The 21,533-nt window shown below is 54.9% G+C and overlaps 1 protein-coding gene across 1 annotated transcript in view; it reads right to left on the bottom strand.

Moving 5' to 3' along the window:
• SLIT3 (slit guidance ligand 3) overlaps window positions 1–21,533 on the bottom strand; it is a gene marked incomplete at its 5' end in the record, with an annotated part of 542,638 nt that overhangs the window by 6,783 nt on the left and 514,322 nt on the right. The window contains 11 exons of the mRNA XM_014543056.1: window positions 1–112; window positions 1,171–1,325; window positions 4,263–4,393; window positions 5,562–5,802; window positions 6,182–6,319; window positions 6,616–6,709; window positions 8,018–8,157; window positions 12,846–12,943; window positions 15,841–15,965; window positions 18,227–18,390; window positions 19,218–19,289. Of these exons, the coding sequence (XP_014398542.1) occupies window positions 1–112; window positions 1,171–1,325; window positions 4,263–4,393; window positions 5,562–5,802; window positions 6,182–6,319; window positions 6,616–6,709; window positions 8,018–8,157; window positions 12,846–12,943; window positions 15,841–15,965; window positions 18,227–18,390; window positions 19,218–19,289 (1,470 nt within the window). The remainder of the gene's footprint in view (window positions 113–1,170; window positions 1,326–4,262; window positions 4,394–5,561; window positions 5,803–6,181; window positions 6,320–6,615; window positions 6,710–8,017; window positions 8,158–12,845; window positions 12,944–15,840; window positions 15,966–18,226; window positions 18,391–19,217; window positions 19,290–21,533) is intronic.

Below are 21,533 nucleotides of genomic sequence, written 5' to 3' on the forward strand. Positions count from 1 at the left end.
AAGTCCTGCAGCTCGTTGTTGATGCGCACCTCGTGGATGCAGCCGTGGAAGCCGCCCAGCGGCCGGTCCGCCCCCTGGCGCAGGGCGGAGAGGCCCGTGGAGGTCGGGATACCTGTGGGAGCGATGGCAGGACAGCGGCCTGAGACCCTCCCCCCTGCCCAGCCCTCCCCTTAGAGCGAGAGCACGCTCTTCCCATGTCCCTGCTAAGCGTTCGCAGCCCTGGCCGCTGCTGTGCCAATGGAGGGAATGGGCCAACGCCCGGAATCCTGTCCATGCAAGGACATGTGCCCATTGTCCTGCACTGTGACTCAAAAACGGGAAATGTTGCCATTATTTACATACAGGAAATATCCCATAAAAGTCCATTTTCAGGCTCCTCTAGAGAAACAAAATGTGGCCAGCCACAGCCACGTGGCCACGGCCCGATGGAGGACCACGCCCAGGCAGGGTGCCCACCTCCCCGGCTGTCCCCATCAGGCCTCTGCTGTGTGAAAGCCCCCCCTCCCCGGGACACTGCAGGGGAGCAGGAGCTGGGGAGAGAAGATGCGGGGGCGGGGGGAGGGGTGCAGCCTGGATCCGTGGAACTTCGGGATCTTCACTGGGAGAGACGCTCTGGACCTGGGCTCTCCCTGGACCACTCCAGCCTCCACAGCGGGGCTCCCTGGGGGCCCTCTGTGTTGAACAAGCAGTTCTGGTGACTGTTTTGCACACCATCCTTTCAGAATTACCAGCCCAGGGCTGCTGGGGTGGGGTGAGGGGGCACTTCTCCTTAATCTCAAACAGGTTCTTCCACGTACATCAGCTGAGCCTCGCAGTGTCCCACGAGGTGGCAGAGCACAGGGAACGTGACCTGAAGTCCAGGGATTGCAGGGCCTGGACCCTGCCTTCCTCTCCACATCCCCACCCCCCACCCCCAACAACTTGTGGTTCTCAGAAGGAGCCCTGCGCTCTCTCCTCTCCTCTTCTCCTCCCCATGCCCGGGCTAACTATTCACCCTTTAGGGATCAGCTTGGTTGTCACTTCCTCCAGGAAGCCTGCCCTGATTGGTTTTGCAGTGGATGCCTACATGAGCACAGGGGAACCTCAGCCAGAGGGCCCGAGTGCAGGTGCCTGAGCACAGAAGGCAGGTGAGAGGTGGAAGTGGTGGGGGTGGCAGGGGAGGGGCTTTACCTCCAAGGTAGAGGGGGCTGTTGATGCCCACTGCTGGCTGCTTCTGGAGCTTTCCCAGGCTCTTGGGGGCTCCTTTGTCCACCACCAGGTTCAGGGTCTGGTTCAGCATCACCAGCTCCACGCTGTGAAACTGCCCGTCGTTCACCGTCTCCACGCTGGGCAGGAGAGGAGGAGAGAGGTTGGCCGCGTGCCTTCCACAGCGGGCACTTGACTGCCATTACGTGCACTTCATTTTACTTTTTATTTGCAAATAAATTTAAACTTACATTTTATTTGCAAATAACTTCAAACTTACCAGTATATGTTGCAAAATAGCCCCGTTTGCTTTATCATTTTTCTCTCTCTCCATCTCCACACACATGAATACACACACACACATGAATACACACACACACACAGTTTTTCTGAACTCTTTAAGATGAGTTACATTCCTGTGCGGCTAAGGACAGGGATGTTCTCTTCCGTAGCACATGGATGCCATATGTGTATCGAATCAGCCTGTATTCTAAGTTGCCATTGGACCCTATAAAGCCTTCTATAACATTTTTTCCTTCCAGTACAAGACCCAGCCTAGTATCTGCAGTCTCTCCTGCATTTCACAGAGCTGAGCCAGCTCCACCCTCAGACGCCTCCATTGTTGCCTGCTGCACACCGTGGGGACCAGGATGTGTGTCACACATGCTCCTTCACTTGCTCTGTTTCTCCCTTAGGTATCAGTGAGGATGCAAGGCCAGCCTCGTTCTGAGGAACGTTGCACACAGAGTTGTGGTGTGATGTTTATCTTCTAGGGCACGAGTAACAACAACCTCGGAGGTAAAGTGGCACTAGCTCGTCTCTGTCCCACCTCAGTCTGCCTCCTCTGCCTCCATCTCTGCTTTATTGTTCAGAGCCGTGAGCCGTGGCCTTTGAAGTAAAACATCAGCGGAAGCGTGGCTCTGCTGCAAAGGCAGAGGAAGGGTGGGGAAACCCCATCGATAATCCACCTGCTGTGAACTCCGAAAGAAAGGACTGCACTGTGGTTGGAGCCCCACAGTCAGCCCCCTGAGAGATGCTCAGGGTTTTGGGGAGGGAGGGCTCTGAGTCTTCCCCCTAATCCGCTGGGCCAGAGGTGGAGGCCACAGGAGGGGCCACTGGTATAGAGCCGGCTGGGTGGCCCGCTGGGTCACACATAAGAACAGGCGCTGAGCAGAGCGGCCTGTCCAGTTCGCCTTTGCTTTTAACAACAACGCTGGGCATGTGTTGAGCCCTTAACAGGGGCCGCACATGCTACTCAATGCTAAGCACTTGACCTACACTCCCCACGTGGAGGCACCATGCTGTCTCCATTCTAGAAATAAGAGACTTAGGTGACCCTGCCAATGTCTTGAAGTGGGAGTGGTAGAGGCCGGACTTACATCCAAGCCCCCAGCCACAGGACCCTATGCCACTGGGGGACGAATAGTCATTTCAGGTGCTGGGCTCGCTCACCTGGGTGCTGAGTTGTGACCACGAGGTGGCGACAGTGTCACAGGAAGAAAGGGGTGGGATTTTAGTCAACAGCCTGCACTGCACACTGTTCCCCCCCCCCCCCGACCCCCCCACTGCTGGACCAGGGTGCCGTGGACTCTGTCTGTCTGTCTCTGCCTCGCCCTCTGTGCCCCAGCACCGGGGAGGGCAGGCTTGGGTGGGAGCCTGAGCTGGGTTTGAATCCCATCTCTCCCACTGACTGACTGGTGTGCCTCTGGGCCAAGGACTTCCTCTGAGCCCGGGTTTCTCATCCCTGAGACGGGAGTGCTGCTGCCCGCTGGGCTTGTGGTGCGGAACCAATGAGATGAGACCTTGGCAAGGGACGGGGCTGTGGTCATGACTCGGGGAGCATGTGCGGCAGGCCAGATAGCGCTCTCACCTGCTGCTTTAAAACGGCCAGCATTTAAACACAGACCTCACACAGAAACCTGGATTTCTAGCTTCTCTTGAGAATCTGCATCCCAACAAGGCAGCATCTGCTAGAGCCGAGGTCAGCGGTCCCAAGGCTGGTACCCTTGAGGCTACCACAGTCCCCACCACTCCCTATTGCACACCAGCCCACGCTCCCCAAGTCTGTCAGCTTAGCCCAGCCGTGGGCAAACTACGGGCCCGCGGGCCAGATCCGGCCCGTTTGAAATGAATAAAACTAAAAAAAAAAAAAAGACTGTACCCTTTTATGTAATGATGTTTACTTTGAATTTATATTAGTTCACACAAACACTCCATCCATGCTTTTGTTCCGGCCCTCCGGTCCAGTTTAAGAACCCATTGTGGCCCTCGGGTCAAAAAGGTTGCCCACCCCTGGCTTAGCCCCTTGGCCTTCTGGGTAGGAAATAATGCCTGAAGCCCCTCTGACAAGTCTGGGGATGGACTTATCCCCATTCTGGGCCAGGGCTGGGCTCAGGTGGGCTCTTCTGTGTCTTGGCCCCGGGCCTGGAATAGAACCTCAGGGGCCCCCTCCCCTCCTGCGACTGCAGCTGGCAGAGGAGCACGGCCAGGCACCTGCACGAAGGAGGCCTGCGACTTCACAGATGTCACTGAAGACGGAGCCACATTTAAAAAGCGAGCAGACTTAAAGCTGATGTAAAGCAGCGTGTTCAGCAACAGTACGGCCGACGCACCGATCGTGTAAAAACCAGGGCAACCGGGAAGGACGGACGCTCAGGGCCGACTGTCCTTCAGAGCCGTCTGAAGGTCACCTTGGGAGCAGGCCTGTCCCTGGAGCTCTGAAGCGCCCGCCCCCTGAGTTGCATGCTAATCTCCCCGTTTTCTTTCTTAAACTAATAAAAGATTAGGGTGACATTTTGAAAAGGGCATCTTATTAAGCAGCCTTGTCCCCGTTGGAGCGCGGGCCCCTGCGGTAGCTGGCTGGCCATTTATCTTATGGAAATGAGGTGCCATCTCCCGGGCCTTCCTCTCCTGCGTCTTCCTCCAGCACCTTTCTCTCCCAGCCCCTCCTCTCCTGGGAGGAAAGGTGTGTGTGTGTTGGGGGGAGGCAGCGAGAAGAGGCAGCGAAGTCTCCCTGGCATCGCCTCCCAGGGCGGACGCAGGCGGGCAGGTGCGCGGTGGAGGGCCCGGGGTCCTACCTGTACACGGTGGTTGGCGGGGAGCTCAGGCTGTCGTAGACCAGCCGCACGTGGCCCTGGTACAGCTCCAGCGCCAGGGGGTCGTTGTCTCCCTTGTAGAGGAGGATGCCGTTGTCCTTGTCCGTGGCCACCTGGGCAGAGGGATGCGGTTAGGCTCCCCCGGGCCTGCCCTCCCGGCCCACCTCCCGGAGACGGCTTCCAGGTGGCATCTCTGAGCGGCCCCAGCATTCACGTCCTCATTTCCTCCCCCTCTGGACTGTGAACTCCCAGAGGAAGGCCTGTGCTTACACCCCAGCAAACGCTGATTCAGTTCATCACACACCCGTGGAGCCCCCATCACGGTACGTGCATACCCACCCACCCTCCCGGCCGTCAGGAGCCCTGCGCTCTGGTCTAGCGCTCCCACTGGTACATGGTCACACCCAGCCCCGCCCCTGTCGGCCCAGGTCGGCCTGAGTGTGATAATAGTTATAAACTAAATGCTAACAGTCACTATTGATTCCGTTTATTATGGACCAGGCGCTGTGCTGAGAGTCACCTGGGGAGTTTTTAAAACATCAGTGTCTGCGCTTTACCCCAAACCACTAACACGAGTCCGGGGGAGGGGGGGGCCCCCTGCAAGGGCCATCTGAGAAACTTCGGGCGAGTCTAACGTGCTGCCCAGGCTGACAACCATCGGCTCCAGAGGGCACCCCTCTGTCATGCCCGCTGCAGGGGGGTTCTCTGTCTGCAGCTCCCACCGCCCGGCACACACAGCCTGGAGGACTGGGCTGTGCAGCAGGTGGGCTGATAGACATCTGGGTGTCCAGGTACTAGACTGCACCCCTCTTCATCCTGCCCTGTCGGCCCCTCACCTTTCTGCCCTTCTCCAGGCAAACTCCTAGTCCTCCTTCCGATCTCAGCTTCGTTATCACTGCCTCTGGGGAGCCCTCCCGGATTCTTCCCAGTGGCCCGGACCCCGCCCCGCCATGTGCTCCCACAACACCAGGGCTGTCACCGTCCCTTTCCTTGTCATCCTGCTCAGACAATGGGCTTGCCCGTCTTGTCCACTATTGAATGCCCATTGCCCAGCGCAGTGCCTGGCGTGTCACAGCTGAATGAGTATTTCCTAGAGGAAGGAGTGAATGAGGCTGGAAGTGGGGCTGCCCAGAGCATAGGAGCTGGTCAGGAGCTGGCCCAGACCCCAGAGCTGCGTGCGGCCTTGATGCTGCTGCAGGGGGCAGGGCTGCATGACCTGGGGCCTCCCCGCTGTTCTCAGAGCAAGCAGAGCTGGGCGTGGGGGTGTGGGGGAGGGCGCACCTGCAGGGAGATGTTGGCCTGGGGCCGGACCTTGGCGGAGGCCAGTTCCACGTAAGAGTCCTTGCCCACGAAGTTGACGGTGATGAGCTTCTCGCAGCGCGGGCCGGCGAAGCCCGGGGGGCAGCGGCAGGTGGGCTCCTGCTGCACCACGATGCACTGCGCCCCGTTCTGGCACTCGTACTGGTCGCAGGGGCTGGTCTGCAGCAGGACCATGGGCGGGGGGTGCTCGCAGAGGAGCCCGCTGGGGGAGGGAGAGACAGGTGTTCGACCAGAGCCCGAGCAGAGAGGGGTGCGCGATGGGAACGGGGCCTGGTCCCTGCTTGACACTAACTGGGGCGGGTCCCTTTCCTTCTCTAGGTCCCAGGCCCCCATTAGATGGGACCATGCCCGAGCCTGACATGGGCTGGGCCTCAGGTCCAACCCCCGCGTGGCTGCCCGGGTGGCTTTTCTCCCCTTCTGCACACGGGGCTGACAGCCTCTGCCCTGGGCCTTGGAGGGGCTGAGGACAGTGCGGGGATACAGGTGCCGCAGAGATCCAGGGCCGGGGCTTGACCCTCCCCCTCCCCCAGCCCCTGCCCGACACTGGCCCAGGCGGGCTCCTTCCTCGGGCTCCGCCATACCTGAAGCCCTGGGGGCAGAGGCACGTGTAGCCATTGACCGCGTCCACGCACTGGGCCCCATGGCGGCACCTGTGGGCCGCGCAGTCATCGTTGTCCACCTCGCAGAGCTTCCCGCTGTAGCCGGGGAGACACTCGCACCTGAACACAGAGAGCGAGGCTGTTCCACGCTGCCAGCGCCCACGGCCGCAGGGACAGCCCCACCGATGCGGCTGCGGACAGTCCGGGCGCACTCCCCTCCCGACCCAGCACATGGGCATCAGGGCCAGCCTCGTGGAGCCACGGAGGCAGGCACCGTGAGGCTGTGCACAGGGCAGGGGACCCCGTCCCCGTGATCTCCGCTTCCTCAGTGGGTCTCTCCTGCACCAGCTCCGGGAAGGGGACATGGTGAGAGGGGAGAGTGGGCCTCTGCCGCAGACCCCAGGAGTCCGCCTGACCTGAATCCTTTGTCCAGCGAGATGCACTTGGCCTCGTGCTGGCAGAGGTTCAGCCCCGGCACACAGTGGTCCATCACCTCGTCGCACAGCTCACCTGTGGGGGGGAGAGCACGCAGGCCTCAGGGGGCGTGGGCTTCGGGCCGTCCTTGCTCCTGGCCCTGCTTGGTTTCTCCAGTGACAACGGGAGATTCCGGATCTCTCCCGGGCGGTCACAGCACCACCATTCGGCTGTTTCTCCCTAACCTTGGGCTACGCTTATTTATTCGTTTTTCCCTCCACGCTGTTTATTGAGCGCCTCCTCTAGGGCAGGCACCGTGCCAGGTGGCGGGGACACGGCAGTGAGGGGTCCTGTCCTCCCCCATGGCCCAGGTCTGCAACACGCAGGCAAGGACGACCCAGAGATATGAGCAAGACGACAGGCGAGCTCCAGGGAGGCCTTGCAGCTTCCTGGTGGATGGATGTGGCTTAGAGCACAGTCCACCTGCTATAGGCAAGCCAGCCCCTTGGATGACCAAGGGGAGCCGCTAGGAAAGGCGTCTGAAGGCCTGGTCTCTGGATACATCCCTTTGACGTTCACAGCACCATGAAGTGCCTGACAGGTCATAAATGCCCAGGATGGCTTCACCACTCATGGTACATGTAACCATCCTCACTAGGGCTATTAATATAGGAAATGAAGGTGCTATTGGGGTGTTGTGGTGGGGAGAGTACCAGTAATTATCCCGCGGGATAGCCTCTGGCGGGAGCCCCCGCTTTTTCCCCACTGGGTGAGGTTCCTTCTCTGTGGCCCCACGAGGTGTCAGTTTGTGTCTTATTCTCTCTCTCTCTCTCTCTCTCTCTCTCTCTCTCTCTCTCTCTCTCTCTCTCTCTCTCTCTCTCTCTCTCTCTCTCTCTCTCTCTCTCTCTCTCTCTCTCTCTCTCTCTCTCTCTCTCTCTCTCTCTCTCCATAATGAATTCTTGTGAGAAGAAGCTCTGTCTTGCTCACTTTTGCATCCCCGGCCCCTAGCAGTGTCTGGAAAGTGTAGATTTCCAGAGAAGGCTGACTAGACCTGAACACAGCACCAACAAGGCGCGGGCCTCTCTGCTAGCCTCGAACACCCCTGCTCTCCAGGCTCCCAAGGGAGGGGTGGCCACCAACTGAATGAGCAGACAGCTGGGAGGGCCCTGGGAACTGTTCCAGAGTGGGAAGGAGCTAGTAGTTGGTGGGGATGGAAGGACAAACAAAGAGATGGGGCCTTGGGGAAGCCCCTCGTGGGGTTTTAGGGGCTCAAGCCTCTGTCTATGGGGGGGAAGGAGGAGGAGTCCCTGGAAAAAGCTAAGAAAACGGTGTGCTCAGTGCATGAGGTCCCTACCCCCCCACCCCCCCATGCACCAATCCCCACTCAGGCATCAGGGGCCTTACCTGTGTAGTTAGGCGGGCAGACACACACGTAGTTGTTGATCCCATCCACACAGGTGGCGTTGTTCTCACAGTCATTGTCCTCACAATCGTCTGGGTTGATCTCACATCGCTGCCCCTCAAAGCCCAGCGGGCAGGAGCAACTTTGGGGATGGGTGGGGTAGGGAGGAGGGGAGTGGGGTGGGTTGAGTGGCAGAGAAGACAGTTGGGGGGTATAATTAGTCAGGTTTCTCTCTGGATGGAGTTTCAAGGCAGAAAATCAACGAGGAAACAGTGGCCTTAAATGACACACTAGATCAGATGGATTTAATTGATATATTCAGAGCATTTCCCCTCAAAGCAGTAGAACATACATTCTTTTCAAGTGCACATGGAACGTTTTCTAGGATAGACCACATGTTAGGACACAAAACAAGTCTCAACAAATTTAAGAAGATTGAAATCATATCAAGCATCTTCTCTGACCATAATGCTATGAAACTTGAAATCGATCACAAGAAGAAAACTGGAAAACACTCAAAGACATGGATGCTAAATAACATGTTACTAAACAATTACTGGGTTAACCATGAGATCAAGGAAGAAATCAAAAGATACCTGGAAACAAATGAAAATGAGAATGCAACAACCCAAAATCGGTGAGATACAGTGAAAGCAGTCCTAAGAGGGACATTCATAGCATTACAAGAAAAAGCTCCAATAAACAATCTAACTTTATACTTAATGGAACTTGAAAAAGAACAACAAACAAAGTTCACAGTGAGTAGAAGGAAGGAAGTAATAAAGATCAGAGCAAAAATAAATGAAATAGAGTCTAAAAAAATACAGAAGATCAATGAAGCAAAGAGCTGGTTCTTTGAAAAGATAAACAAGATTAACAAACCTTTAAATAGACTCATCAAGAAAAGAGAGAGAGGCCCTAGCTGGTTTGGCTCAGTGGCTAGAGCAGCCGTGGGCAAACTACGGCCCTCGGGCCGGATCCGGCCCGTTTGAAATGAATAAAACTAAAAAAAAAAAAGAGACCACACCCTTTTATGTAATGATGTTTACTTTGAATTTATATTAGTTCACACAAACACTCCATCCATGCTTTTGTTCTGGCCCTCCGGTCCAGTTTAAGAACCCATTGTGGCCCTCGAGTCAAAAAGTTTGCCCACCCCTGGGCTAGAGCGTTGGCCTGTGGACCAAAGGGTCCCAGGTTTGATTCCAATCAAGGGCACACACCCTGTGTTGCGGGCTCAGTCCCCAGTAGGGGGGCGTGCAGGAGGCAGCCAATCAATGATTCTCGTCATTGATGTTTCTATCTCTCTTTCCCTCTCCCTTCCTCTCTGAAATCAATAAAAATATATTTTAAAAGCCCTAACTGGTTTGGCTCAGTGGATAGAGCGTTGGCCTGCAGACTGAAAGGTCCCAGGTTCGATTCTGGTCAAGGGCATGTACTTTGGTTGCGGACACATCCCCAGTAGGAGCTGTGCAGGAGGCAGCTGATAGATGTTTCTCATTCTCTATCCCTCTCCCTTACTCTCTGTAAAAAATCAATAAAATATATTATATATATATTTAAAAAAAAAGAAAAAAAGAGAGAAAGGACCCAAATAAATAAAATCAGAAGTAAAGAGAAGCAACAAATTGACACCAAAGATACACAAAGGATTGTAAGAAAATATTATAACAAATTGGACAATCTGGAAGAAATGGATAAATTCCTAGAAACATACAACCTTCCAAAACTAAATCGGAAAGAATCAGAGAATCTGAATAGACAGGTTACAACTAGTGAAACTGAAGCAGCAATAAAAAAACTCCCAACAAACAAAAGCCCTGGACAGGATGGCTTTTCAGGTGAATTTTACCAAACATTCAAATAAGAACTAACACCTCACCTTCTCAAACTATTCCAAAAAATATTCAAGAGGAGCAAAGACTCCTAAGCTCATTTTATGAGGCCAGCATTTTCCTAATTCTAAAACCAGATAAAGATACGACAAAGAAAGAAAATTATAGGCCAATATCCCTGGTGAACATAGATGCTAAAATCCTCAACAAAATATTAGCAAACCAAATCCAGCAATACATTAAAAAGATCATGCACATGATCAAGGGGAATTTATTCCAGGGATGCAAGGTTGGTATAATACCCATAAAACAATAAACATGACATACCACATAAACAAACTGAAGGTTAAAAAACTCATGATCATATCAACAGATACAGAAAAAGCATTCAATAAAATCCATCACTCATTTATGATAAAAACCCTCAGCAAAGTTGGAATAGAGGAACATACGTCAACATAATAAAAGCCATATATACCAAACCCACAGCCAATGTCATGCTCAATGGGCAAAAACTACAGGCATTTCTTAAGATCGGGGAACAAGATAGGGATGTCTGCGTTCACCACTCTTATTCAACACAGTACTGGAAGCCCTAGGCACAGCAATCAGACAAGAAGAAATAAAAGGCACCCACATTGGAAAGGAGGAAGTAAAACTGTCAATATTTGATACAGTTGTATACAGTGGCCTCTATAGACAATATCATGTATGGGGTTTTCTATATATATAATATCATGTCATGTAGAACCTATGTATATAGATTACCCCCCAAAACTACCAGAACTGATAAATGAATTCAGTAAAGCAGGAGGATACAAAATCAATATCCAGAAATCAGTTGCATTCTTATACACCACCTAGAGGCCTGTTGCACGAAAAGATTCGTGCAATAGGCCTTCCCTTCCCCTGGCTGCCAGCACCGGTTTTCCTCCGGCACCCGGGACCCAGACCTTCGCTCTGGCCGGAGCCACCTTCAGCGCCTTCGCTGCTCCGCTTCGTGCCTATGTATGCAAATTAACTGCCATCTTTGTTGGCAGTTAATTTGCATATCTTGCTGATTAGCCAATGGGAGGCGTAGCGAAGGTATGGTCAATTACTCTGTTTGTCTACTATTAGATTAGATAATGAACTATTGGGCAAGAGAAACAAAAGAAAACAAATGAGACTACAGAGTTTTTGCACAGCAAAGGAAACCGTCAACAAAATGAGAGATAACCCAACGAATGGGAGAACATATTCACCAATGATACATCTGATAAGGGGTTAATCTCCAAAATTTATTAAGAACATATAAATCTCAACACCAAAACAAACTAACAATCCAATGAAAAAATGCACAAAAGATCTGAATAGATACTTCAAAGAGGATATACAGATGGCCAATGGACATATGAAAAGAAGCTCAACGTCACTAATCATCAAAGAAATGTAAATTAAAGTCACAATGAGATACCACTCCCTCCGCTGGGTGGGCAGAGCCAGGCTTTCCCCCTCCAGGTGTGTTTCCTGGTGGGGGCCCAGCGGATGCCACTGAGAGACTTCTGTGGCTTCTCCGGCCCTGCTCTCAGGAGAGGGTGGGGGTGTCTGGCCTGCTCCAGGCAGGAAAACAAACTCTGCCTTGCCTTTCATTTTTCAAGACTCAGAGTTTGCTGGGGCTGGCTGGCAGGTGGATGTGTGGGTGGGCTGGGTCCCTGGGGAGGAGAACTGGAGCCCAGAACCTGACTTCCTTCACGGACCACACAGCAGCCCGGGCCAGAATGCCTTTGAAAATCAATCGTTTGCAACCTGAGCTCTAGGATGTCTGCAGAGAGCTTGGCATCGGGCGCCCCCTCCTGTACCGCCCAGCCCACTCGCTCACTGGTGGGGGGCAAACGAGCCAGTTCTCCCGCCTGCTTCTGCCAGGGCCCTGGGCTGGGAAACTGGGCATCTGGGAGGGCAGGAAGCAGGAGGGGCCCATGCTTGGCAGGGGTCTAGCAGGGCCCCTCCTGGGACAGGGATGAGAAGAACTTACATGGCTTCTATCCCTTCCTTGTTTTAAAAACTGTAGTGGGCATTCAATGTTATATCAGTTTCAGGCGTACGACATAGTGAGTCAACATTTATACATCGTATGATGTGATCACCACACCAAGTCTAGTAACCACGTGTCAGTGCAAAGTCATCGAATGTTATTGACTGTGTGCCCCCTCACCTTTTTCACCCCACCCCACCCCCACCCCCACCATCGGTTTGTTCTTTGTGTCTATGAGCCTGTTTTTGTTTTGTTTGTTCATTTTTGATTTTTTAAAATTCCACATATAAGTGAAATCATATGGTATTTGTCTTCCTCTGTCTGACTTGTTTCAGTTAGCATAATGCCCTCTGGGTCCACCTCCGCTGTTGGGAATTGTAGGGTTTTGTTCTTGTTTATCTAATATCTAGTTGTATACATCTCCTTATTCCATTCAGCTGCCCCCTTCTTCCTGAGCTCTGAACGCAGGGACAAGAGGTGGGGCTGGAAGACTCAGGAACGAGTCAGGACACATGCCCCAGAGCAAATCAATCTCCGTGCCTCAGTTTCCTCATCTGTTAAGTGGGGCCAGTATCTGGGAGGATTTAGAACACACTTGACTGGCCAGTATCTGGCACACGTGAGCATGTAGTCAATGGCGCCTACTATTAATGTTATTTTTATGTCCCAGAATATAGAGTGGTGGCATCACCAGGCGGGTGGCTCTTTGAGGCACCATCCCCCCTTCTGACCTTAGTTAGCAACTGCAAACCCCTGAGTCCTGGCTGCATTCGAGTTCCTGTATCAGTGCTTACTAACCGTGCAACCTCCTCCCTCTAACGCCTCAATTTCCTGATCTGTACGGAGGGTAACACAGGAAGAGCCTGGCAACCACCCCCACAAAGGGCTCGGCCCAGTGTGGGCACACGGACCCTCAGTGCCAGCTTTGCCCCCACAGCCGGCAGGAGCCTGGGGGAGGGCAGGCTGAGGGTGAGCTGTTACCTGAAGCCGTCCTTGTGGCTCTCGCTCAGGTGGCAGGTGCCGCCATGCTGGCAGGGGTTCTGGACGCAGGTGTTGATGGGCGTGGCGCAGTCTTTGCCCTGCGGGGAAGGGGGAGAAGCACCCAGTTAGGGAGGCTCTCAGGGGCTGCCGTGACCCAGGAGACCCCTGGGAGTTCCCAGCATCCTCTGGGATGGGGCCTGCAGTGTGATCAGAGAAGGCTGCAGGGAGCCCCTGCTGCTGGGGGCTCCCTAGTGAGAAGGGGAGGCATGTGGAGGATTCAGGAGTCTGGGTCCCCAGAATTCACACGGTTCTCTCTCTCCTATTCTAAACCCCAGGGCAAGAGCATGGGCTTTGGATACAGAACAACCTGGATTCACATTGCAGCTTCGTCTCTTCTTGGTTGGCTGACCTTGACCTTGTAGAAGCCTCTTAACCTCTGTAAGCCTAGCTCATCCAGTTGCTATGAGACTTAAACCAGACCTTTCTTATAAGAAAGTACTTAACATTGCATAACACATCTAGCACACAGTAGGCATTCTATATATCCTAGTAGGTGATATTATTATTAGCCTCACTGAGGCTTGAATATAGTCCACAAGGAGGGCGTGGCCAACAGACCTTGTCCCTGTTAAGTGACAACCCCCGAGATTCATCTCTGATTGGCCTCGACGTGGGCCCAGGTGCTGGTATTTACAAAAGTTCTGCGGGTGATTCTCATGTGCAGCCTGAGACCCTGTGACTGAGTTCGGGGGGGAGGGGTCCTTTGGCACAGGCACCTCTGGAGGGGACGTTTGAGCTGAGAAGGAGCCACCTGGCCGCAGAAGGGACAGTGGGTCGCAGGCATGAGGAAGGGGCTAAGCGGGCGGCCCGCAGCTTGGCCCCCTGGCTCCAGCTTCTCCCCTGGGACCCATGGGCCAGTGCGACACCCCAGTCTTGGCAAACAGTCCCTCGGAGGGCCTATGGGGCCTGGGGAGGTGCCCGCTGTGTTGGTTCCTGGGCTGTGGGCACCATGCCAGGCAGGGGTGACCACAGAGCCCTCCCACTGCCACACCACCTGCTCACCATCTGCCTGAAAATCCTCTCCCCTCGCTGCTGCCACCAGGGCCTAAAAGAGTGGCCTGGGCTTCCTGCCTGGCCGCCGCTGCCAGCCAAGCGCAGGACTGAGGTGGGTCTCCGGCCTCCACTGTCCCAGCAGCCGGAGCCTCAGGCTGTCCCAGCAGCCCCAGGCTGCCTGCTTCCCTTCCTGCCCTGCATGTTTAAAGGGCCAGTCAGGGGTTTCCGGGAGGGGTGGCGAATGCAGGTGTCGTGGGATCTGGTTTATCCTAAATCACAGCACATAGGAGCATTTTCAGGGGTCAGTGTGGCAATCCCCATTTCCACACGGGTTCAGGGAGCATGTTTCCACTCCAGGCCTCGTGCTAAGTGCTCTATATTCACCATCGCATATGATGTTCACAGCAACTGTATGGGGCTGGTACGACTGTGACGACCCCACTTTTGCCCCTGTGCCGGCCACTCGTCCCTCAGACACGGCTGCCGAGTGAGGCAGAGCTGGGTGCACACCCGCTCCGGCTGCCACGTGCCTCGAGGGAGAGGCCTGCCTGGGCCTTGTTCTCACCGTCTATGACAGGGATACCTACCTACAGAGTGGCCGGTGATTAGCAACCACCTACATGCGAGGCACCTGGCGAGGCCTGGCAGCTCCGTAAATAGCCATTCTGATGATGAGGAGAAGGACTTTTCAGGTGCTGATTGTTCAGAAATGTGTGTGTGTGTGTTGAACAAATGAGCCATGAAGGGCAGGGCAGGAAAACCTGAGCACGTCAAGGTGGGCAAGGTGGGACCCCCCTAGCCCTTGCCTGGACCAGCCTCTCTGCTCTGGGGACTTTTGGAACCCTCGCTGGGGCTTGTGGGGCGGGTGTCTCCTCCAGCCCCTTATGCTGAGCGCAGGAACCCAGGAGGCAGAGCTAACACTGACAACACAGCAACTCAGCCTGCAGGCTTGGTTTCTGTCATACGCGACCTTGAGGAATAACCACCGTTGTCGGTGCTTGGCTAATGAGCCCGACTCAACTTTCTTCAGCCTCGTTTTGCTCAAATCCACCAGCTCTGTGATGCTCCTTGTCTCCCCGCCCCCACCCGAGTGTGTGCCTGTGAAGGACATGGCCAGGGCCCATGGTTTCCTCTGAAGGAGAGTGGGAACAGCCACCCCTACGGAAACCTCTTCCTGTGACGGGGCCAGGAAGGCTGCCCCGAGACCTTGCTACTCAAAGCATGGTCCCCAGACCAGCAGCAGCCATGGGCCTGAGCCCAGGTCTGACGAGTCAGGGCCTGCACGTTGGTCAGCTCCCCGGGTGACTCCTGCGCCCACGAGAGTGAGAAGCACTGTTCGGAAACAGGGAACACCTGTGCATGAAGCTCCCTGGCTGAAAAAGGATCAGCCGGAATATGCATTTTATTTCTCGTCCTTGCTGGCTGCCCTGAGCCTGTCAGTGGGTGGCGTGGTGGCCCTAGGCCTTTTTTTAAAAAATTTTATCCCTTTATTGATTAAGATACTACAAATGTGTCCTTATCCCCCCAATGTCCCCTCATCCCCCCAATCCTGCCCTCACCCTCATTCCCTGTTGTCCACATCCATCGCTTATGCTTATATGCATGCATACTCAGAGGTTGGTTGATCTCTCCCCCTCACCCCCACCCTGGGGTGGGGTCTGGAAATCCCCGTGGAAGGGAAGCCAGGGGAGTGGGTTTAGGGATGCCTCGCCCCGTCTAACTAAGGCAGTGTCACACTTCCTCCTCGTCTCAGTTGCTGTGGACACCAGGGGGTCCCGGTGGTTGGCATGAGCGTGATGAAACTGGGCAGCCCGACCAGCAGAACAGGCGTGTTAGCAGCAAATGCCGCTTTGGGGTGGCCTGTGACACAGAATCACCCTGGCTGCCCTGGAGGCACAGGCCCTCCTGCGGCCGAGGCCGGCGGGGCGGGCGTGCTGCTTACCTTGTAGCCGTAGGGGCAGGCGCAGCGGTACAGCTCCACGGGGTCCTGGCTGCACGTCCCGTTGTTCCTGCACGGGCTGGAGAGGCAGGCGTTGCACTTGGCCACAATGCTGATGTCCACTGGCCCTGGACAGCAGAACCGCAGGCGGTTGGTGGTGGCCCCTGAGAGGGCTCCGTTACACCTCCCTTCCCCTGGGCTCTGGCCCCTTCCTCAGCCAGTGGCAGCCCCTCCCACCCATCCCAGCCCGCACATCCGCCCAGCCAGAGTCCCATCAATCCAGCCACTGTCCAGGGAGGGGAGGTCACAATGGGACAGCATTCAGAAGCACCACTGCAATCACACCAATTACTGTAATTAGCCTGATCCTATTTGGGTGCTAATCTGCAAACAATGCACTGTAATTAGAAAACCCATGAGTATCTTTTTTTTTTTGTTCCAGATGCTCTGGGCCCAGGCTCCTTTGGAACCTCCCTCCTCCGCCCCAAATGCATCCCCCACCCACAACCCCCACGGCGTGGTCAGTGCCTGGCTATGGAGGACACAGGGTGGGGCCAAGGAAGCAGAGCCCGTCACGGCGGGAGGAGGAAGACACAGTGGTGAGGACACAGCCATGGTGCTGACAAGGGCGGCCAGGCTCGGGACTCTGCACCCACGACGCTGTCACCGCGTCCTGCTCTCCAGCTGTGAGGGCTGCAGGGAGAGACGCGGTCCCTGCAGAGCTGGGATGTCGCCAGCTCGGACAGTAGCCCCGGATGAACAGGCCCTACTTCATGTTAGGACTTTAAGTGAACCCAAGATAACGGCCATCCATTTGGAGACCGGGTTAAGTCTGAGCCGGTGGGAGAGGGGCCGTTGCGGGTTGGTGACCAGATGGCCTGAGTGAGAGCCACACCAGGGGCTTGGCCCTGGGTTTCCATTAGGACAGAGACTGCCCCAGGGAGACGGTGTCCCGAGGACACGTGTAGAGGGTGGTTAAAGTACCCGGTAAAAAACCAACCAAACAGGCGAAAAACAGTACGGCTCTACGAGGTGAGCAAGGACGTTAACGGACAAGTGTAACACATGTGGGAAGTAAATTTTTGAAAAAAATCAGTTTCTCCAGTAATCAGAGACAAAAAAAAAATAAAGAGATATGATATTTTAGCTATTGAATTAGCAATGATTACAAAATGAGATAAAATAAAGCCAGAAAGTGAAAAGTGCACTCACATGGTGCCACTGGGGAGTCAGCGGCTTACAGCCCTTTTTGGAAACCAGTGTGGCGACAAGTGTGAAGGTTTTAAACATCAGCATGCACCTGGCTCAGTAATTCCTGCCTCAGAACCTTATCTGAGGACCCACTTTTAAAAAGAGCAAGAACTTAATGCAGCAACAGTGAGGATGAAACTGGAAATACTCTACGGCAGTGGTTCTCAACCTTGGCTGCACATTAGAATCACCTGGGAATCTTTTTAAAATCCTGATTTCTGGGCCTCATCCTCCGGAAATTCTGTTTCTTTGTGATGGGGTGGGGCCACAACATTAGTAACAAAGAAACAGAATTTCCGGAGGATGAGGCCCAGAAATCAGGATTTTAAAAAGATTCCCAGGTGATTCTAATGTGCAGCCAAGGTTGAGAACCACTGCTCTACGGGTTCAAAAGGAGCTGGTGGGGAGGTGAGGTGAGTATTACCCCTGGGGCCCAAGTGAGGCCCGGGTGGGTAGTACCCCTGGGGCCCGTGAGAAGCCTGGTTGACAGTACAGCCCGGGGCCCAAGCCTGCATTCTGAAATCAGCAAGGCCGAGCACCCTCCCAGCGGTGGCCGTGAGAAATGGTTTCACCTCGACCAGGTTCGGTGTTTTCATTTTTTAAATGAGGGTGATTCTAGTGTGCACCCCACAAAGGTTCTGAGAAAGTAAATACATTAATACATAGAAAGTGAAAATGAAATGAAACAACATGTGAAAAAGTGCTTAATAGTGGGGATAAATGGTGATGGAAAGAAAATAAAGAGAAAGTACCTAACATAATGCCTCCCTCATAATAAGACCCAGCAGTAGTTTGTTATCATGATGATGCAGTCAGTCTAAGTCACAAATTGCTGGGGAAATGCATGTGCTTTAGGAATGCTGGACAGCAGATACAGGCTGAAGAATTTCTCAGCGACGCGGAGGATGGAGAGAAGGCAGGCAGGGAGAAAAGTCAGGGCGGGCCTTGGGGAGAGCATGACAACGGAGCCTGAGAGGCGGGTCCACGTCCCTATCAGCCTCTGCGCCTGTGACCCATGGCAGACAGGGCGGTGGCACCAGGCGTCCCACCTGCTCAGGGTCAGCTCAGACAGGCTGCTGGAGGCAGAGCCGAGCCCAGAGAGTGGAGGGCTGGCGGGAGGGGAGGCATCAGCACCTACCTTTGCACTGGAATCGGTGGGTGGGGGTGGTGAGCAGGAGTCTGTCGGCCATGGGCTCGGGGCTACTGCAGCGGGCGATGCCGGGCTCCTTGTACCCCGCCTTCACCCACTCCGACAGCCAGCGCAGGCTGCAGTCACAGTGCAGCGGGTTGGTGCCCAGCGCCCTGGGGGCAGAGCAGGAAGTCAGGGTCCCCCCACCCAGCTGGGCCCCAGGCTCCATACCCTTGGCCCTCTGGGAGAGCAGAGTCTTCGGGCTCTGGCTAGACTGGGCATGTCTGGCATGAGCACCAGTGGACTCCAGACTGTCCCTCCCACCCCTGGAGATGTTTCAACCCCAGCCAAGCCCTCCGCCTCTGAGGCTTTATTCTCGCCCACCCCAGTAAGACAATCCTCCGCTCGACCTCAACTACCTCAATCCCGGAGCCGCCTGGAAGCTCCCCTGCCCACCGCCCGGTCCACCGGAGGGCGCTCTCTGCGGAGGAGGTTTGATGCCCAGCCACACCGAGGGCGCTCGGAACACACACCCTCAACATGCCAGTTTGGGACGTTGAGTATTTTGAGCTGAAGGTGCTTGCGAACTGGCAGATGCAGGGAGGGCTCTGACTTCCCCCTTTCTGCCTACAAGCGGGTCACTTTCCCGAGAAAGGTGCCCTCCCTGCACCAGGAGAACTCTTATCACCAGGGACTGGGAGTCTCTGAACGTGCAGACCCACTACAGTAACCCTGCTCTTCCGTCAGTTTCCCCACATATTTCCTAGTCCCTGTCCCCCAGTGTATGGCCCTACCCCAAGCCCCTGTCCTGCCGTAGCCCCACAATTTATCGTTCTTTGTGTGGAAAGGTGTGTCAGCTTTGGGCCCCATGGCTTGTTCGGGTCTTCATTTCCCTCTTGCAGCCGCCCATGTACATTAACCGTGGCCGCCATGGGCCGTGGCACTAGGCGATGTTCTGTTTGAGTGGGCACATGCTGGGGAGAGAGCCGGGGCTACTTACAGATGGGACAGGGACAGCAGGTCGTTGAAGGAGCCTTCGGGGACGCTGGAGATGTCGTTGCCGTGCAGGGTTCTGCAGCAGAGCACAGGCAGGAGGTTAGCGCCCAGAGCAGACCTGACTCGGGGCCCTCATGCTGTCCCAGGCTGGCCCAGGCCCCTCCGTTTCACTGGGGGCCCCACTGCCAGCAGCAGGAGGCACCGCGTCCTTTGTGGCCTGTGCGTGGATGTCCCCATGCCCCACTCAGCAGCAGGGACTCGGGAGTAGAGGGTTTGGGAAGGAGAGGACGGACTGCTGTACGGCATGGGCCTGGGATGGGACCAGTCCCTTTTCGCTGTGGAATGTTGGGTAAGTTACTTTACATCTTGGGCCTCCATTTTTGCACCCCTCCAAAATGGAGAGCTATCTCCCTAATGGAGGCCTGGAGTTTCAGAGGTGATGCGAAGAACCATGGCTGAGACCATAAGTTCTGCATCCAGGTTGCTTCCATTCACACCCTGATTCTGCCACGTGCCAGCTGTGTGACGGTGGGCAGAGTTATCACCCTCTCTGGGCCTCAGTGTCCTGTTGTAAACTGGGAGTGGAAGTAAACAGATTTGCCCCAGAAGCGGGTGGTGGGTGCATTAATCCATACAGAACCGTCATTTCCTAAGTTCTAAATGATGAGCCTCTACTGGTACTTGTGACAGGGTTTTGAAGAATGTCTGGTTCCGATCAAGAAACTGGTTCCCTTTTTAGTCACTTTGGGAGATTTATGGGGAGTGAGAAATGCTATCGTCCCAGCTCAGGTGACAGAAGACACTGTGGAAGTTGCCTGGGAGCCTCACACTCGCCTTAATGTATTGGTTCTCAACCTTCCTAATGCCGCGACCCTTTAATACAGTTCCTCATGTTGTGGTGACTCCCAATTTCATTGTTACAAATTGAACATAATTAAAGCATAGTGATTAATCACAAAAACAATATGTAATTATATATGTGTTTTCCAATGGTCTAAGGCGACCCCTGTGAAAGGGTCGTTTGACCCCCAAAGGGGTCTCGACCCACAGGTTGAGAACCACTGCCTTAATGGGACCGGGTGGGCCTGGTGCATTGCCTAACAGCATGTCCAAGGGGCCAGGCAGCCTCCCTCCACCCTGTGGAGGTAGCAGGAGCTATTCCCACCTGCAGAGCAGTGCGTATACTGAGCTTCAAGTAAATGCCTGGAGAATAGGTCCAGGGAGAAAACGGAATGAACTGTGCTTCGCTGCTCAAGTCACAATGCGAGCAAATCCACAACCCACGGATTACACCCTCCACTGAAGGATCAGCCATCAGCTGCACACCCCAATCCCCCAGCTGATGGCTCCCTTAGGGCCTGGCCTGTGAGATGCACAGACTCTCAGAGGCGGCGTTAGGGACGCTGGGCACAGACCCCTGTGCTATGAAGGGAGCCGCAGTGAAACGAAGGGGTGTGTCAGGACGACACTCGGGAATCTGCTCTTTTGTTTCCCTTGTAGCTGCTGTGAGCCTGCTCCGGGCTTTGGCAGGAGACAGACATGAGCTCAATCATCCTTAATACAGAACAGAGGCTCTCAAACCCGGGGCAGGGAGCTAATTGCAAGCAGGCTCTGCTCTGTCCCCAGAGGCTGGCTCAGGGGGGTGGGGTGGGGCCAAGAGGCTGTGTTTCTAACAGGCTTCCGGGTGACGCTCCTAACCACGCTGAGCTGGTGTAGGGTGTCATCCATCACCCTAAGCGCCCGCCTCCCCTCCCAGGACGCAGGGCAGAGTGCGCAGGTGGCTCCTCACCTCCCGTTGCTCCCGGGTAAGAAGGTGCTGGAAGCACTTCCTAGCACTTTCGTCAGTCTCTGTCCACCTCCACTGCATGTGGTTATTTATGAATCACACGGCCCCTGCCTGCCATTAGCTGGGATCACCTCATGGCTGCCTGCTGGTTGGCGAAGGCCCCCCAGCCCGCCGTTAATCATTTCTGAATGAGGCCTGGGCTCCTGGAGAGGCACGGAGCCCTGATTTAAAAACAGCAAATGACCCAAAGGCAGCGCTGGCGCAGGGACTCCTGCAAGTCGCGCTCCCATTTATTATGAACGGAGCCGCTGAGCTCCCCATAGACTCCTGAGCAAGGGGCTGGGATTTACCAGGACAACACGGCTGAGGACCCCTGCCTCCCGCAGGTTCCCGCTCCTGGTTTGGCTCCCAAAGAGCGGCTCCTGCACGTCTGAGCACCCTCCTCCAGCCCAGCACCTGCTGCTGAAGTTTTCAGTTACCTGCATCTCTAAAGTCTCCTTTTCTGCACCAAAGGGCCACGCCAGGAGGTGTGGA

The sequence above is a fragment of the Myotis brandtii genome, unplaced genomic scaffold (assembly GCF_000412655.1).
Source record: "Myotis brandtii unplaced genomic scaffold, ASM41265v1 scaffold32, whole genome shotgun sequence".
Classification (NCBI taxonomy): Eukaryota; Metazoa; Chordata; class Mammalia; order Chiroptera; family Vespertilionidae; genus Myotis; species Myotis brandtii.